Below are 19,595 nucleotides of genomic sequence, written 5' to 3'. Positions count from 1 at the left end.
GTTCTTTATGTGATACGGTGTTTTGCCAACCATTGGACTAAAAATGCTGTCAAAGACTTTGGCTGTTGCGCATGTAATGGACCAAGCACTAGAAACAATAGGCCGTATGATTTGAGGGGTGCCAACATTATAGATTTCATGTAAACCATAGCCCAGGAGGTGTTTCAGATGTAGGGGACGTTGGTATGGCTGTCTATAAATTTCCCCCTCTCTATATCAACCTAATGAGATATTGGCCGGTTTTTCCGAGGGGGTCGTATGGCAACATGGGATAGTTCTTCTTGTCATTCAGTAATGGTTGACCTTATTTTTATAGTCTTACTTGTTTAGAATCACGGTTGCACGTCCCTTGTCAGCAAGTATAGGACTAAAAAATTAATGATTCGTCGCATTGTTGTTACTTTATAGCCCGGCGTTCGTCGAGAGAAATTTTGTTTTTAAGCGATTTTGAGGATTCGACAGGCAAGCAATTCTGCTGATTTTCATTATAATAAGTTAAAGTTATTTTCTATGATGTAGTGGTACAATTATGCGAGAGATGATATCCCTTTGATATATTAATTGAAAATGAAAGTATTACACGTTGGATCATGCTTTCAATACAATTTTATTCAAGCTTTTTTTATGACCAGGATTAAAATTCAGGGGTCAACATGCAAATTATTTTGGATTCGAGAACTTCAAACTTACAAGCACTTGAAATTCAGATTTGATGACTAAATCGGTATAAGATCGTTTAGATTCGTAGGCTGCAGCCCAAGGGATAGACTGCCTCTTACGAACTAAAACAGATAAAATTTAAGTTTTCTCTAAATGAAGCATAATTGTGACTACGGTAAAAGGCCCTCGAAAATTATTGACTATTCTACTATAAAATTCCTCGGTTTCTGAATCGGTGTTTAAACAATTATACATTGTATTTCTGTGTTGTAGATATGGTCCATTGGCAGGCGTAGACCTCTACTCTCATTGAAATGTGGTCATGCCAAGTCATCGGGTAAAAGCGGACATACTGAGTGGTGAATGCATCGTCTTCCAGATCATGATAGACCACGGTGTTCCCATCAGAGTTTCCACGAAGTGCCTGAAAACAATGAAAACAGCGCATTGACACTTCGAGCGCCAAAGTCAATTTTTGTCACCTTTATAAAATATACTCCATAATTTTTTTTTTCAGATTTTTGCCAAAATTTGATAACAAACTGTAGGAAATAAAATATGATGTCTGTTTGGTTCGAAATTATCCAAAAATTACAGAAAAATTTGCAAAAACTTGTAGAATTTGTACTAAAATTTTGGTGGGCAAAAAATTACGGCACTCAAAGGGTTAAGGATGCAGGACAAGTATGGGGACTTTCAAACAATGAATTCCCTGCAATTCACTTAGATTGTAACCCTATCAAGGTATATATTTTCTGAGGGCTTAGATATTTGTGAATACTATAGTTTGTATTTTGTAATCATTGTTTACAATAGGGTCACATGCCAGCAAATTAAACAGCCTAGATCAAGGTTTCTCGTTCTACTGTACAATCGCTGCATTTTTTACGGTTGAACTCGGTGTATAGTCATGCACGTTTGTCGTACACGTTTGGGTTCTATAATGCAAAATCGCATACAATTGCCTCTAGCACGTCAGTTTCAAAATTGTGAATCGTGCATTTTCACCAACTACTGGCCATAGCTCGTTGAACTTGCTTGAACAAAGTTGCACAAATCTTGCGAAATGTTTCTGCGGCCATTTTGAATTTCAAATATCGGTAAATGTTAGGCAATTTGTTTTCCCAGCAGCCAGCTTTGTACGCTGGTTTTTATTCTCGATTTGGTAAGATAATGAATGATAGTTTTATAGAGGAAAGTTGAGCAAAAATTGAAGTCTTACTACCTTAATGAGGATAGTAGCTAAATTCTATGCAGAGATGTCCTTATTGTCACTGGCACAACAATTTACTATTTGCTGCATCGCAACCATTTAAAATTAATGCTGTTAAGAATTTGAAACTTACTTCAGATCAATAAACATATGAACCCACCTTCGGAGAATAATCAGCGTTGCTAACATAATGCCAAGCTCCGTCCACTTTATAAGCCAACCGATAAGTCGTCACCCACTCATCACTGTCACCGCGTCCCTAATCGAGATACAGGGAAAGTACAACGAATGAAATGAACCGTCACTTCCGGACCATCACTGCTCCTAATTATTACACAAAATGTATACTTACAGAGAATCTATCGATTAGACCAAAACAAACAACTGAAAACACCAGTACATGTTCAAATATTTCATCAAACACGTATATCCACTAGTATGAATAATTTTTATTGCTGTATTCTGTGGAACATTATAGACATAAAGTTGAATGATTTGCATAATCGGTGTAAGTGATTTTTACTCTGTTATTGTTCCGATTTCGACGCAGAAACGCGAGGGAACTTGTTGACGGTGCCATTCGTTCCTTGTGTTTAATTACTTTGCGATTCTGAAATGATGGACTTGGCAAATATGTTAGATAATGGTTAGTTTTTCCGGCCAAGGGGGTGGTAGAATTATTTTGTGCACTACAAAAAGTCGCCGAACCCCTGCTCATGGGAAAAGTACAAGGGGGTTGACGAAATCTCAACCTATAACCGATTTCGATAAAACAGGCTGAACCTCCACATCCTGCACCAAAGAACACTCATTCACCAAGTCTCATAAAATTATTGGGCATTATCATGCAAATTAGTTGGTGCAATATCTGAAATTCCTGAAGAGGACAATGAAAAATTTAGAAAGCTATTATCTGTCGACGATGTAATGAACGACTGCCTGTATGTGATAGATGCGTCATGTTCAAGTACAATGACCTAAATGCACAAATTGAAAACTTTCAGTCGAGTGTCTTATTTTTATCAAATTACATTTTAGACATGATTGTTGGAAATGTTCTTATGAACATGAAAAACCAGCCACCGTGTCGTATGAATGACGGGAGAATTCATTCTTGAACTTTGTGTGACGGTATTTGTCGGTAAATGCGGCAACAATTGTCACAAATGCACTGATATAGCATTGGGTGTCTAGAGCTGAGCATGCTCGGCCTACCCGTTTTGCATTTACACAAGAGGTTGACCCTCCCCATCCCGTGCACGGGCGGAGAAACTGACTATTTCATTACCCACACTTTCTTTGCCGCGGTTGTAGCTTATTCTTTATACAATGTCAATGTTCTCGAATGGTGCCGCATTAAGGTAGATTGCGCCTCGGAGACAGATATTCGGACTCTCAAACTTTAACAATTCTTTTCTGATCTACCACTTGTTGGAGTTCATTTTAAAGCTCTTGGTGTACAAATACTTTTCATCGTCTTTGTTTTTCAAAAATCGAAAGGTTTACTATTACCCCATAGAGATATATAGGATGGCGGCCAATTTGAATTTCAAATATCGGTAATTTTTTTTAAATATTGTTTTTAGCTCCAAAATTTGTACGGTTACCCCCGATTTTATTCTTGATTTTGAAAGAGAATGGCTGGAATATGCCTTGAGGAAACTTTGAGCAAATGTTTAAGTTTATCACTTTCGAGGTGCATACTACCTTAAGTCGGTGACTGTTCCGTTACTTCATACACTTACTTGTGTAGCCACTCCAGTGACTCTTCTGTCGCGACCAAGAAAGATTTGAAGCCATTGGCCAGTTTCATTCTTCCGTGCACGCCAAGCTTGCACGCTGGTCCAGACGTAGTTCAGTCTCCCATAGTAAGGAACGTTTAAATTAGAACTCGCTGTAATGTGCTGGTTTGGTACATCCGCTGTGCTCTCTACCCCAACAGGAACGACTCTACAAACTAAATCATATCAGTGCACAGTAGAACAGATGAACAAAAACATGGCTTAGACTCTGCTCTATTCCTACCGCTGACGGCGCTATTCTTACAACGAGACCGGTAGCACTTGTACAAGGGGAAAGGGAAGCAAATTGATTGAAACTTGCAGTGGTTATAAATTTTCATCTATGAAGTTATCGACGCTAGCAGAGTATATCAACCTTATCGTTTATGGTGAAACTCGACGTTTTACGGAAAATCCACAGCTAAGCCGGGTCAACCTTTATTGCCACAAAGAAGGAAAGTGATGAACATCTTGCTTCAATACAGGGACAATTACTATATAGTCTAATACTAGGGCCCATATATTCAACGGAGAAACAGTGGCACGAGATGAATGAACAAGAGAGATCGAGCGGAGAGACTCGGATGCCTAAGGTTGCAGAAATACAAAGCGGAATGTACAAGAACAAAACTGTTTACTGTAACAAACATGCACAAAGCGGAAAAATCTTGAGGAATCAAGGTTAAAGGTATACAGTCACCTGTAATCTAAATATGCCCATATATGGTCAAAGGGGCGTTCCTTGGTATTAAAAATGCCCATGTGGGGGCGCTGCTTTTAATCTGTGATTGGTTAGATTTTCTCTTTCCAAGGTAACTGTGGCAAAATTGGAACAGGTGACAGTATACCTTTAATCCTGAGACATATCATTTTGTAACGAGAAAATAGTGTTCTTTTGGCATTTTTCGGCAGTGTGGTCTCCACTACCACAAATCTTACAATAATAAATCTTTAAAAAATCGAACTGGTTTAAAAGAAATTCATTAGGTTTTGTTGGGTTTTTTTGTTTTTTTTTTGAGGAAGGACTCGAGTATAATGTTGATAACTATTATAATTAACGCAGTTATATTACTCTTTTGCCACTCTCATACGTCGTGTGCCAATGTTTTGTCCACATATTACCAGCTGAATAGGCTCCGTTTTTATTCCTCGGAGGAGTCTCGGGTCTTCTGATTATTCAGAATACCCAATCATCGAGTAAATCTAAGAATTTGAAGTATTCGTTTTTCTCGCGGGCAATGAATCTTCTAAATAGTGTTTATCGTTTTGATGTTGATCATTTTTTTTCTTGTTTTTGTGCTTTTAAAACCAAAGTGTCTACAGCTCTTTTATCTCTAGCAGATAAGCCTTTTAGTTGTTGAATGTATTTGATGTTTGTCGGTCTGGTTCTTTGTTTTGTCTTGTCCTAAATTTTGCTTTGTTCTGCACATTTTATATGGACTAAATTCAGTTATTGGGCTTCGCCTGTTTGGTGTCAGTATAAATAAATAAATAAATAAATAAATAAATAAATAAATAAATAAAAGAGAGCAAGTATAATTTTTGGTTACCGTTGGCGCTAATCATGATGTTTGGAAAATTAACAGAAATGGTTCTTCCTTCCATCACGAACAAGTAAAAATATACAATGTACGGAAATATGAAGTATGAGTCTGTAACTCACATCTTTCCTTTTCACATATGTAACCATTGCCTCTGTCACAAGGGATGTCATTCCATTGATGGAAACCATAGCCGGTAATTTGCAAACAGTCTCCACCCTTTTGAAAAAAGTCAGGTTGCTCTTCAAGTTCGGCCCAATTACTGTAGGTCATCTGTAGGTTTGACAATTTCAATACTAGTGTTAAGTTTATAAGCATATATAAGTTTTGATGCCACATTTCCCAGCCAAAGTATTCAGAGATCATAACCACAAATTGAGCTTTACCACTTGGGAGAGACTCGAACAAACACGTGCTCCTATTGCAGACGGTGGCCATTGGACGCGATCATAGGGTTTGGGAGTGACAGTGACTAAGGAATGCTAATCAACGCTGACATCGTGTTGTAGCCGGTATCAGCTTAGATGAGAACCCACTTTTGCATGAAATTCTAATCCAGACACTTTTTTGAAATACAAACATATGTAATATAAGGGACGGACCATTAGATCTTGGGAGGGGGGGTGGTCAAAAACAGAAAAAAAAAATTTCAGAGCAGAAAGTTAGGAAAAAAAAAATCTTCAAACTAGTTTGCAAAATAAAAAAAAAATAAATAAGACGACAAATGCGTAAAAAAAAAATTTTCAAAAGTCTTGAAAATTTTGAATTTTTTTTATATTTTTCTGACAGGAAGCAGCTTTCTGTATTTTTAGTACACCCTCCACGCACATTTTAAATTTTATTGTATACATTTAGAGTGACTGTATCCCTTATTATCTTTTCAGGACTTTTGTATTTTGACCACTTGAAAATTATAAAATTATAGATCCTGTTTTCTACTTGTTTCCTGCGTACAAACCAAGCAGGTACACTAGGTCAAACATTGAAACTATGGCAAGGTTGTCAAGACAGAAAGTTATATTTGCCTTTTAAGATCAAGGTGAACAGATGCAGGCCACATCAGCTTCATTTTTTCGCGGCATTTTATTGCAATGGTGAATGCATGAACGGGTGAACAAGTAGAAACACGTCAATAATGATTAACAACATATCAAGTCATGATGTATTATTTTGCTTTTAAAAAGGCATTTCAGTTTTTTCTAAAAAGACAGCCTTAAATTCAACAGCAACACATTTTTAACATTCAACCATACACTACGTAGAATGAAGGAATTTGTTGACCTATATATATCAACATCAGAAGATGGGTTGAATTTTGAAGGTTTCTCTGTAGCAAATACTGGATAATTCTGTATGACTAATCGTTTGTGTGTAGCAAATGCTGAATGACAATTATCTGAAGAATTTATCCACCACAAAAAAGCATTAACAAATCTTAAAGGACTAATGTAGCACATTGTAAAGACATTTGACAAGCCCTTTCAGAGAACACTTATTTTTTGACCATAAATGGCATAAATTGCCCTAAAAAGACAAATATTGAAATTTCACCACATCTATACACATCCAATCAATTTGGACATGCTGCTACAGAGAAATAGATGTTTTGATCAAAAAAGGGCAAAATTTGCCCCAAAAACACAAATATTCAAATTTCACTATATTTTGCAAACAGCTTCTCAGCTTGTCAAAATCAAAGTGTAAATCATGAGATATGCAGTGGAAAGGTAAGCCAGGAAACCCAAATAGTTAATTATCAAAGCTATAGGAAGCTACCGAGGAGCAAGAAGACGTTTCAGAGGAAGATGTGTCAGTTGTGAATGAAAATGTGCTACTTGAATCTTCTGATGTTGATATATATAGGTCATCATAGAGTGAGGGAAATTCATTGTCGACAATGTCTTTTTTCTCATTTGTCTCGTTTATATGAATCATCTGTTCAGCTGTGACGGATGGACTGTCATTGGTCATGCAAATATCAACTTTTTCATTTCCTTCTGTTCCTGGCAGTACTGTTGGACATTCAGTGCACACTTGTGGATCAGTACTAGGTGGTGCTGTTGGACATTCAGTGCGCGCTTGTGAATCAGTATCAGGTGGTGCTGTTAGACATTCAGTGCACACTTGTGGATCAGTACTAGGTGGTGCTGTTGGACATTCAGTGCGCGCTTGTGAATCAGTATCAGGTGGTGCTGTTAGACATTCGGTGCACACTTGTGGATCAGTACTAGGTGGTGCTGTTGGACATTCAGTGCGCGCTGTGAATCAGTATCAGGTGGTGCTGTTAGACATTCGGTGCACACTTGTGGATCAGTACTAGGTGGTGCTGTTGGACATTCAGTGCGCGCTTGTGAATCAGTACTGGTTCCTCCTTTTACTTTAACTTGCTCATCACGTGAAACCTAAAGTTAAAATATATTACAAGACATTGTTACCATGAGAGTAAAGGCATTTATAAGCTTAAACTGGAGGGTATAATTTCATTGAGAAATATTCCATACTTTGATCATAAACAGTTTAACTTTAAATGCTACTTAAAAAACAACAAACAAAGAGAATGCTATTTGGACAAAAGGTAGCAAGATTACGGTCAAATAAGATACTTTATGCTCGCCACAGTGTTAATTAAGATGTTCAGTAAAACAGACCCCAATTGAATAATTTTATATAAAGTCAATTATTTTTTACTTTAGCTTTCTAGAATCACTTCTGTAAAGAAATCAGTGACACACACACGTCCAAATCAAGATACAGTCAAACCAAACTTTGGATCAGAAATTGAATTTCCTGCAAATCATATGCATTCAAGACAATACCTTGGTTAACAGCAAAACAAAGTTTTCATTTAATTATTTTTATAATCACCTCTCAGTAAAGTTTATTAACTCAGTTACTGTACCTCTCTCGCAGACTGCTTGGTCACCTGTTCAAAAAAGGTGCTCAATTTAGGTAAAGGGTTAACGACAGTAGCTGTTGCTTTTCTCTTTCTCCCATGGTGTGTTTTATTCAGCTTATTGCACTCATTAAGTTTCTTCTTCCGTTTAAGTTCTTTCCTCTGGTTCTTCTGAGATTTCTTTGACTCTTCCCTTTCATGCAAAGCTCGACCAAATTGACTCTTGAATTTCTCAAGTACCATCTTGGACTTCACACTTATGGCACTGACTTGTTCAAGTAGGGAATTACACTTGGGTAGTAGCTTAGCATAAAAATTCACACTTTCTGTATATCCATGCTCTTTACGTTTTGCTTTGGTTTCACTTCCTACCAATTTTTCTGAACACAGCTCTGTACTTCTCTTACACCACTGCACCACCATTTCTATCTCTGCACAATATGAAGAATACATTTCGTACTGCGAGGCCTTCAGATTGCTATCACAGGACAGCAGAGAAAAGTACTTATGGTCTTTGTTAATGTTATTAAGATACATAGGAATATTTAAGTTCTGGAAGTATCTAGTATTTCTACTAGGCAAAGACATAAACACAGAGTCCATCTCTTCCTTTGTTGCCACCTGCAACAGCAAAGTTTCTCTGTCACTACGTTCCTTAGCTGCCCACTTCTGGAAGTCTCTGTCATCCGCAAAACGACCTCTGTTTGCCACACACATGTCTAGGATGAATTGGTTTGCAAATACGTGCTGAGGCTTGTTTGGGGCCGTTTTGTACGCCCATGGAAAGTCCCTTTTCAGGGCTTCCTCATCATAGGAAACTGTTTGCCCTCCGTCTATAGTTTTTAAGCGAAAGTTTACACTTCGGAATGCAGGATCAAGGGGAACATTTACGTACTGTTTGGTACTGGACAGTCTGTACAAGATGCAGCCGTACTTGGAGCTGGCCGGTTCCTTTGCTCAGCATGTACCTTTAAGTTGCTGTACACTCGGTGGAATCTCCTGATCTCGATTGTGGTCAAGCCAAAGCCAGTCAAATCAGCATCTTCCACATCTATCAAGTGAGAAAGTGTAGTGACACCTTTCCCAATGAATTTATGCTCGTATTTTTCAAAACCGTTCTCTTTAAAAAAAAGGTGAAGATCGCGAAGAGTATCATCCGGATCACACACCTTGTCGCTCTCATTTGCAGCCATGTTGTCCATTTTGCATGGTTAAAAAGCGCCCCCATGTGTTGATAGTATTGTTGTTGGTATTTGAGTATGCAAAGTACATTCCATCGGCAGTGTACCAAAAATTTGACATCGGATGACATATTATCAAGAATATGTATTGATTTGCAAACCTTTGATGTTTAAATATAAAAAAATACAATCTAAAAGAAAAGTTGACGAACACATGACCCCATGACCAATGATGTCACAGTATTCAAAATGGCTACCTTCAAGCGGAAGGGCACCCAGCACGAAGAGCATGGACAGGACCAAAGTGGGCATGAGAAAAATGTCACCAGACAACGGTACAAGGACCTCATGCATTCCCTAGGTTTGTCGCGAGTAAGACCATCATTAACCGAAGACAGCACAGAAGAAATTTGAGCAGGCTGACATCGAGAGTAAAACTTTGCGAAGAGGGAAGTCCTGAACACTGTGATGTACTTGGTAAGCTTGCTCTGATCCATGAGTTGTGGGCAAAGAAAGTTGTGTCACTGAAAGACGCCTTTGACGAATATCGTTCGATGATACCTGGCTTAAATGTACATCAAGTGAGAGCACATTTCACGTATGTAAACTTTCAAAGGATGGTCATAAATGCAGGGCTGCCTCTTGCCCTCGTTACTATCCAGGATCAAAAGTATGTAATGCTTGTCAGCAGGCCCATGCTCCAAGTTAATGTACTCCACTCCCTGGATGCTGTTTTGGGACTTAGTAATGACAGCCAGACACTTAATTTTAAACTTCTTAGGTTTAAATTCAAGGGTCTTATGTCGATGCTGAGTACACATCGGGATAGATGCATTGTCCAGGCGATGTTTGGCACAGTGATGCCATATACTGACCTAAGACATCTGTTTGATTTACATGAAGATAGGATAAAGAATATTGTGACTGATGTTTCAGAGATACTAGAGGAGTATGACGATGAAAAAGAAAGAGCGAGACAGACTGCTGACTCAATGTATGATGAATTATTGTCAAAGACGGAAGACAAGCTGCAAAGTAAAGTGAGAAAGAATTCTGACCCTCATCTCATTAAAAGTTGGAAAGATTCTCTGAAAAACTTGCAGCAAAGGTCTCGTAAATACAAAGTGAAAGTATGCAATACACTGCTGAAGAAATGGAAACAACAAAAGCTGTCAAAAGTTGGTAAGGGAAAGGGGAAACACAGAATTGACAGAAGAGTAGAGCAGGCCATTTTTGATGCTCTGTCTGAACAGGCACAAGCACATAGACGCCGTCATGGTGACTTGAACACTGTTTATGTTGAAGGAAGAGACAAAAGATTGTTCAACAAAGATTTGCGTAAGATAGCTAACCGTTGTCTTGAGAAAATTGGAAGTAAGAACTTTGTCAAGTCAACCGAATTCGTCAGAAGTCTTGGGAAGCCAAAGAACAAAAGGTCAAGGCAAGCAAAGCAGCATCGTGGTAAAAGTCTCTGGGCACATGTACGTGTTCAGAAAAAAGACTCAACCAGACATCTGAATATACACTACAACAGGGCACTGGTCAAGATGTATGATAGATTTGCATTCGCCAACAAGCATCAACAATTGCGAAAATACATACTACGTCGAGCATTAGACGACAAGGCGTATCTGCGATGTGGGACAAGTGTAGGGTTCTGTGCACCACTACATCCTCCAGTTCAACTTACAGGTACAGATATTCAAGTCAAACTGCCATCCCATGATTATCCCAATCCAGTTGGGTATATATCTCCTGGTGTTGTGTTAATCCATGAGAAAGAAGAGATTGAAGAAGTGAAGGATAAGTTTAAATTGTCCAAATGTCTTCCTGTAGTGGTGTGTAAACCTAAATACATCTATGCAAGCGATGCCACCAATTGGTGTAATGATTTATATCAAGTTAGTCTTGATAATCCAGACAGACATTTTATCAGCAGTGATACAGAGGTACAGATACTTGGACAAGAAGAAACAGTATTGATGATCCTCCTGAGGGATTCCCTCATTCAGTTTATTTTAATGACAGAACCAGAAGATTACTGCCGAGTAAATTGCCAAGATAATGATCTTCACAAAGCCAGAGAACTTTTGCGCATACATGTGCTAAGGAAACGGTGCCAGTATGTCATAGAAGAGTGCAAGAAACTGACACCCCAGCGCAGTTGCCTTTCAGAAGTAATTGAACAGGTGGAAGAGCTGTCAGAAGCTAAACTGATTAATCTAGGTAAGAATTTATGCTCTTGCTCTCGAGTTAAATTGTGTACCAGCTCAGAGAGCTTCATGTTACCTGTTTCTCTCTGACTTCTTAATCCACTGTAATCAACAATATGCTGGCCATCATGTATGTACTGATAACATTCATGTATGGCTTTTCAGTATTCCTAGGGAGAAACACAAACTGTAGTTTTTACACAAGACACAATTTTATTGGAAAATATAAAAAAGACAGCTATTACCAATGTAGTGTTCTCACATTGGTAATCCAAGAAAGCTTCGGTATATGTAACATTTGCCTGTATTTTTCAGTAATATTTGTTCAGTGCATCCTTGTTCATATCCCCAAAATATTATGTCCTGGTCAATATTTCACTTTATAACACTGAAAATATGTAAACAATGAGCATGTTATTTTTGGAAATTGAATTCAAATGCAGACTTTGATTCATTTGTCAACTATAACACAGGCCATCACACATATGCTGGTATTGTTGATAAACATCCAAGGCAATCAAAGGTACTAAAGGTATTAACCCCTTTTTCTGCCAGACAGTATTTAGACTATTACTTCCCCCATCAGCCAAGTCAGTAAAAAGCGGTATTGAGCCAAAACATGACGTATTTTCACCCGCTTGGCTTGGTATGTTATAGCATCTTAGTCCAAAAAAAAAATCAAGTTTACAGTATTTATGTTTTCAACAGCCTTATGTTAAAATACATCATATGGAATATGTTGTGTTTCATTAATTTTAACCATCTTGACCTGATGGTGAAATATGGACTTGGCAGGAAAAGGGTTAAATAAACTGAAGGATAGTGTCAAGCAGCAATTTGGTGACACTGGATTGGTAAAATTCAAACCCATAAAATAGGTTACTAGCTACCACACCAGTACAAAATACAAAATAAACTCCAGACGTAAAACACAGTTCATGTTTTTAATGAACTCAATCTTTTCTTGTCTTTTAGAGGAGAAAATTACAAAAGGGGAAACCGATGACCTAGCCAGCTACTTCAGTGAAGCGCAGTGTATTTGCCAGAAATTAGCTGGTGACGTAAGCAGTCTACATCTACCAAAACACAGGCCAGTTGATCTTCAGTCAAGTGACAGTGGTCCAGGCGTGTCTACAAGAGAGAAAATCACACAAATTCGTTGTGCTGAGAGCATGATAATTTTCCAGCGTGCACTTCTAGCCAGAGTCCACTATGCTCCTAATGACAGCAAAACCCATGTTGTTGAACGTGTCATGCGTGATCTCAATGAAGCATGGGGTGATGGCAGATATATCAAGTTACCTCCAACAGATGGAGTAGAACAACAAGGCTATGGTGATATTGTAACAATGTCTCAAGAGGAACTTAAGGAAGTGGAGTCCTCTCGCCACACTGCATTTGCCAAAAAAGCAGCAAGTACACTAGCAGAAAGGGCAAATGGTAAGCCATCAATGGGTGCTAATATTAAATGTGTAACACCTAAATATGACACCTGGCAGCAATTCTTTTTCGACGGTGAATTCATTCGAAATTACAGCACAGCCACATCAATGAAAATTGCCAAATCATGTGCAGGGAGTGCATATTATCAGAAGATGCAAGGCTTCTTTTCTCAACACTTTCAGTTATTTGATGGTGGATTGGAAGGGCGTTCTGCTTCCTGCTCAAACTCTTGCTTTTATCACAAGTTGATTCATGATTGCTGGACAGACTTCGAACTTGCATATATCCCAAAACCTGTCCCAAATTACTCTGCAAATGGGTTCCATTACTACTCTAATGATGAAATTCTGAAAGGAGACCAGATTATGGAAGAAGTTATTGCTCAGCAGAAAGTAGACCCTGATTGCTATTCTCCAAGGGTACAACTTAAGCGGATAATCAGTGAATGTGGGGAACCAAACTTCCTTGAAGTTGAAGAGAACTTAAATGGCCATATTCACAAAACAGTGATTGACAAAAATGACACTATTTCCAAACCTCAGTAAGGGTATTAGTGCTGAAGATTGCCAAATTCTGTCCACTGAGACATCATCTGTGTATCCAAGTGTTCCTCCATGGGGTGGAGAAGGTTGTCGTGATAACGGTGCATACATAAAACTGACAAACACTTGTCCCATTGATAATTGGATTACCATGATCTGTTTACTATGTATGCAACGTCCTGATATTGTGCAGTACTTAAGGAACTTTCAAGACAAGACAGCCCAGACCCTCCTCACTATGCTTGATCTATTCTGTGGTATGCAGTTTGTGAAGTGTAAAGCACATTGGCTAGAGTTGTGCTCATCAATTGACCTAGGAAGGAATCCAGTTGATGTATGGGGCAATGAAGAAGAATATTTTACCATGAAACTTAAATTTTGTTTGAAGACAGTTGTTATGAGTGAATGTACATCTGCATGGTGCCCTCGTAAAATGGTATTATTCTCCCCTGGTGGAATTATTTTGAGGTAAGTTATTGTATTAAAGGAAGAGTAGTTGTAACTTTTGATGAGTTTCCTCAGTCTTTTTGATCTGTGTATGTATGTCTCTTTCTTATTCAAATCCCACTATCAAGTTGAAATGCCCAGTGTTCCACTTGTAAATACAACTTCTGTTTTTGTGGAAAGTAAATTGTAATTGTCGCCATTTGAATTTCACCGGACCCTGGACTAAAATTCATTTGTCAGTGTTCATAATATTATTACATAGACGGGCTGTATTAGCAAGCTGAATGCTGGGCATTTCAAAATCCTGATAGTAATTAGCAAGAGTCCAAGCATATTCTGGCACAGACCAAAAACACTGAAAATATCAAACATTATAACTACGGTTTCTTTCATGCTGTACAGTGTTCCATGTACATGTATTTAAATTTATTGAAACAAAAGGGGTTCATCTTAAAAGGGACAGTACCAGTAAGCAGTATACTGCAAATTTTCTTAGTTTTATTCTTGTGTTGGTATAATACCTAGAGTATCCTGGAATGATGTAGCATAGACAAGTAATAGAAGTATCCGTATGTATTGGTATATAAGCTTGTAAATACTGCGTGTCTGTGTGTATGTATGTACCTGGCATTTTATTCTTGACTACAGCTATACATTCTTTTGTCAACAAGATGTGCTTCATGTATATTTTGTGTTGACAAGATGAATAATGAACATTCAGTTTTAGGAAGTAGAGCAAGAAACAGTAGTGGATAGACAGACAAAACTTTTAAAGCAATTATCCGAAATTTCAACTCTTTTGTTGAGTTGGTCTAGTTTAAAACATCATTTTGATGTGAGAGCAAGGTGAAGTACAGTAACCAATGTTTTGATAGAGAACACTTGTGATCATAAAAGCAACATGAAATCTGAGATGCAATGTCTTTAAAGGTATACAGTCACCTATGCAAATTTTGCTCCATTACCATGGAAAATGGAAATCTAGCCAGTCATGGACTTTCAAAGGGTGGTCACCTTTCAAATATTGTGCCACCACACAGTTATTTACAACACTAAAGCTCACCCTATTAACCACATTTGGGCATATGTGTGGTACAGGTGACTGCATACCTTTAATTATAATTGTAATGAATTGGTCCCATCAATCATACCCAATACTTTATAAGTTAATGTTTGGTTTTCTATTGTCTCTTTTTAACTTTACAATTACAGTGAACCCACATAAGATACTGTGCCAAGTTCCCTAGTTCAGAAGATAGTGAGCGACTGGTGGCATGAGAAATACAGTCAGTGTGGAAGAACTTTCAGCACTCCAGTTCCCGAGGGTGCTCCATATTATCGAGCTGACACTGGGACTGATAAGACAAGGTATGCATTTCCAGTATGTATGATAACATGGTCCATTCTCCATCAAAAAGTACTGGTGACCAGTATTAAAATTAAAAGGTAGGGTGTAACACAATTAACGTGAAAGCATGTTGTTTCAGTAGCATGAAAATTCATATGACAAAAGGTCTACAAAGAAAAACTAGAGACACAAAGAGACAATGTGTGCCAATATCTCTTCAGTTGTGCCTTTACATAGATTTTAAATTTTGCATGGTGGAATACCATAATTCAGCATACCGCTACTGGTATGGCCTGTATGTATGTTTTCCCCTTTTATTATTATTTTTGACAATTTGAATGGCCAGTTCTTCATCAGAGTTATATGAAAGCAAATCACTCCATCCCCAACCTAAAATAGAGTGGAGCAGTGTCATTAGAAAATAACATCAGGACTTGACCAAACTTTATCTGTCAACAATCACAATGCTGCTATTGCTGATATACATACATACATACTGTATCATCAAGCTGAAAGCTGATCAGTTCAATATACTTGTAGGGAATGGAACTTTCAACATACAACTGAAGAGTATCAAAATTTATAGCTATCCTTTCTGTGAAAAAGAACCTTTCAAGATTTGTTGGAAATTTCAAGTGTTTATTAACTTAGCTTGCTCTAATCTGCAAATCTACATAAATACCTGTGAAAAACAGGCATACATGTATATCACACAAGACCTTCAACATCCTGCTACAGAGGTGTTTGGAAAAGAGCTGGTTGGTGTGCACATGGTGGCTACAGTGATTGGAGCAAAATAGAACATGTACATGGTGTGATGTCTGCAGGTGTGCAAAGGGGTAGTATCTCACATCTTTTCAGCATCCTTATTGTTCAGGCCAATACATGGTGTGTAGTTTCCTGTAGGGCTGATACAACTCAACCCCACTCCCATAATAGTCTTCATCTGTACAGGGTGTGAGAGCTCCTTTGCAGGATACATATATTCTGTTTGTCTTTAGTATTGTGGAAAACCATATCAATATATTTCAATGCAATGAAGGTCTTATTTTCTTTCTATTTACAGATACACTTACCATTGCAAAGGAGTCAGACACTACCAAGAAAGGAAGTTTACAAGTGGATATCCACCCATTCTCCCACTCTCTTTGGACTATTTTGTCAGCAAAGGACTGATCAAATCCTTCAAAGACATACCCAGCACAATTACTGTTGGTAGTATGAGGTATGGTACTGTTCAGCCTACTTGGATGACTTTTAAAATGTTTTAAACAAAGGAAAGAGATTGATATTTCACATATAATATCTACAGGAGGCATTTTCCATAAGATGCCAGTGTGATGGATGTCAATTAGTCCATTGAGCTCCATCAATCTTTTAGTAACTTTAATTTTTAAAGGTAAAGAAGAATTTGGTGATTGCTTTTTCGTTTTCTTGTAACAGGAAGAGTTTCTTGTAATCAGTATAGTTTGAAATGCCCAGCATTTGGTTTGTCAAAAAAAGGCGATATTCAAATGAAATATACCTTCTCAATATTGTTCACAATTGACTGTAGAGATACTTGACAATGTAATGTGGTGAATCACACCAAGACTGAAATCTTCAAAAATGATTTATATTCTGTTTTATCCACACAGATACCAATTCCATGGCAGCACATTTTGGAATGGTAGCCATTACACCTGTGCGTTTCATCACAACAATGAATTGCTTCATTATGATGGGCTAAAAGTATTGCAGGGGCAAGGACTATCCAAATTTAAAGATGTGCCCAAAGGATATCGCTTGTCAACACTGCTTTATGTAACAATATAAGATAGGTAGGATTGTAAAGAGGAAAGGCAAGGCGGATTACAGTGGACAACAACACACACCAATTTCCCTTCTTACTGAAGGACACACTTTGGAATGAACATATAACTGCATAGCCAAATAGCTGACAAATTGCCCTAATAACACAAATATGCAAATTTCACTATATTTTGCCAACAGCTTCTCAGCTTGTCAAAATCAATTGTAAATCATGAGATATGCATGATGTTTGGTGGGGTGAATGTAGGCATTTCACCACGCAGTAGAAAGGGAAGCCAGGAAACCAAAATAGTCAACTTTCAAAACTATAGGAAGCTACTGAGGAGCAAGAAGACCATGTTTCAGAGGAAGATGTGTAATCTGAAAAAATACTCCCCAAGTGCCACCAAATAACACCATTTTAATCTCTATTTTTCAAAAGCTCAAACGGCACGAGGGGGGACACCCCCCTCCTGACCTCCCCCCCACGACGTCTTGCACGGCTGCTTGTCGCACCACATCTTTGCCCTCTTGTAAAAACCCTACGGAGAACACTGTCATCATACAGGGAAGGAAACTCATTGCCAACATTGTCTTTTTTTCTGATTTGTCTCATAGATATGAATCATCTGTTCAGAATTGTTTACAGAACCAGGAGTGACACATGTACTGTCATTGGTTGTGCAAAAATCAGTCTCTGATTCCACCACTTCTTCATTGCCTTCTGTTCCAGTATTAGTCAGTATTGTTGGACATTCAGTGCGCAAGATGATCTGCAACATTTCGCGAAATCTATCAGCAATATAAATCACTAGGCTATGTATGTTGGGGTTACAGCACACAATCTTATTTGCGCTAGTGATATGGATGTACATTGTATCATCAGACAGCGTCGATCTAAAAAAATTGTAAATCTGAAAATTTACTCAGAAAAAAAAAATTTGCACAGCTTTTCTCAATTGAAAAAAAAAATTTTAGAAATTTACAATTGGAAAAAAAAAAATTCACAATTTCATTGTGACCACCCCCCCCTCCCAAGATCTAATGGTCCATCCCTAAGCTAACATGACAGACGATATTACAAAAAGATACGATAGTTTTTGCCGCCATGTTCGTCACGCTCAGAATCACTTGAAACTGTAAAACAGACGTCGACGGTATTTCGCCCATAACGCTATGTTTAAAGTATTCACGAAAGGTATGGTGGCACAGAGCTATATTTATGTGCATGGGAAAGATTTATGCCAGTTTTCTTGAGTAGTTGCTCTCGATGCTTCCATGTGTCAGTCATGCGAAACAATGGATCCAGCGAAGTTAAGCTGCCTTTTATACCTAAGGAAAGATTTTAACTGGACAGATATACATTTAAGGCAGTGACTGTCGTAAACTGAAAGATTCGGTCATTTATGGGACTCCGAAAACTGTGACTGGGGTTGAACTTCGCGGAGATATCCAACACGACTGCATCTTGCAGTGTAGCACTGTCGATGCAATCATAGACCCCAAAATTTTTTTTAGGGTCTACGATGCAATGGATTTAACCCCTCTTTTTGTTTGTTTAGTGTTTCGTCTTTTCTATTGTGGGAAGAATGGTCTCCAGGTCTTAGTTTGAGAAAACTACCGGTATACAGGTAAATGGAACAATTTGCTAAGCGATAAACCTGTTAAAACTGCTCGTTTACTTGTGTGAACGACAATTGAACATATATATTGAACTGTTCCCAAGCTTGCCACACTATGTATTTAGGGACGGGACAAAAATTACAGGGGGCGGTGTTCTTCAAAATGACCCCGCGCGAAAAATAGTGACCCTTTAAAAGTGTTTGTAAGAAAACAAGTGACGCTCCGAATGTTCATGCGCAAAAAACAGTTACTCTCCCCTGGCGTGTCACAGTCAATATCAATAATACCTTCCTATGATTTCTCTTTTGACTTTTGAAATTTCAAAGAATACATTTAACCTCTACACAATCATTTCGTTATGCAATGTTTCAAGTAATTTGATGAAAAAGAGATCACATTTCACAATAAATATTTCAATCAACTACTTGAAGAACAATTGGCTATCAAATTAAAAGGGATAGTAGCTGTAATGTTTACGTTCGTTTATAGTTTGGCTTGCCATCGTAAAGCGAGCAATATTATTGTTTGTCAAAAAACTTATTACAGCATAAAAGCCAACGAATACTTAATAACATTTACATATAAATAAACAGATACAGCAAGTTTTATTGGTAGAAATGTCTAATACGTTACCCCTAAATTACCGCGAGAAGTGAACATATATTTTTGTGTGAAATTCCAATATCATATTTTTGTTTACATGTGCACTTTCAAACACCCTATTTATTTACATATTATTTACATTGATATCAATTGTCAAACAATCATAAAAGTACAGATTTAGCAAGTTTCGTATTGTAAAAAATATTCATAGTTTTCTCATAGACTGCCAAGTAAATGATGAATTCAAAAATTCGTTGAAATTCAAAAATAAAATCTCTTGTACACATATATGCCCTGGTAACCATCCTATTCTAAT

At 37.8% G+C, this 19,595-nt stretch overlaps 1 protein-coding gene across 1 annotated transcript in view; it reads right to left on the bottom strand.

The window, feature by feature from the left end:
* Positions 1-588: 588 nt before the first annotated feature.
* LOC139138652 (neurocan core protein-like) overlaps positions 589-19,595 on the bottom strand; it is a 60,219-nt gene continuing 41,212 nt past the window's right edge. Inside the window, exons 5-8 of the mRNA XM_070707133.1 lie at positions 5,318-5,468; positions 3,619-3,830; positions 2,034-2,132; positions 589-1,084 (exon numbers count right to left, since the gene is read on the bottom strand). Coding sequence (XP_070563234.1) covers positions 908-1,084; positions 2,034-2,132; positions 3,619-3,830; positions 5,318-5,468 — 639 coding nt within the window. The 3' untranslated portion in view covers positions 589-907. The remainder of the gene's footprint in view (positions 1,085-2,033; positions 2,133-3,618; positions 3,831-5,317; positions 5,469-19,595) is intronic.

The sequence above is a fragment of the Ptychodera flava genome, chromosome 8 (genome assembly GCF_041260155.1).
Source record: "Ptychodera flava strain L36383 chromosome 8, AS_Pfla_20210202, whole genome shotgun sequence".
Classification (NCBI taxonomy): Eukaryota; Metazoa; Hemichordata; class Enteropneusta; family Ptychoderidae; genus Ptychodera; species Ptychodera flava.
This window is presented reverse-complemented; position numbering and strand designations above follow the sequence as displayed.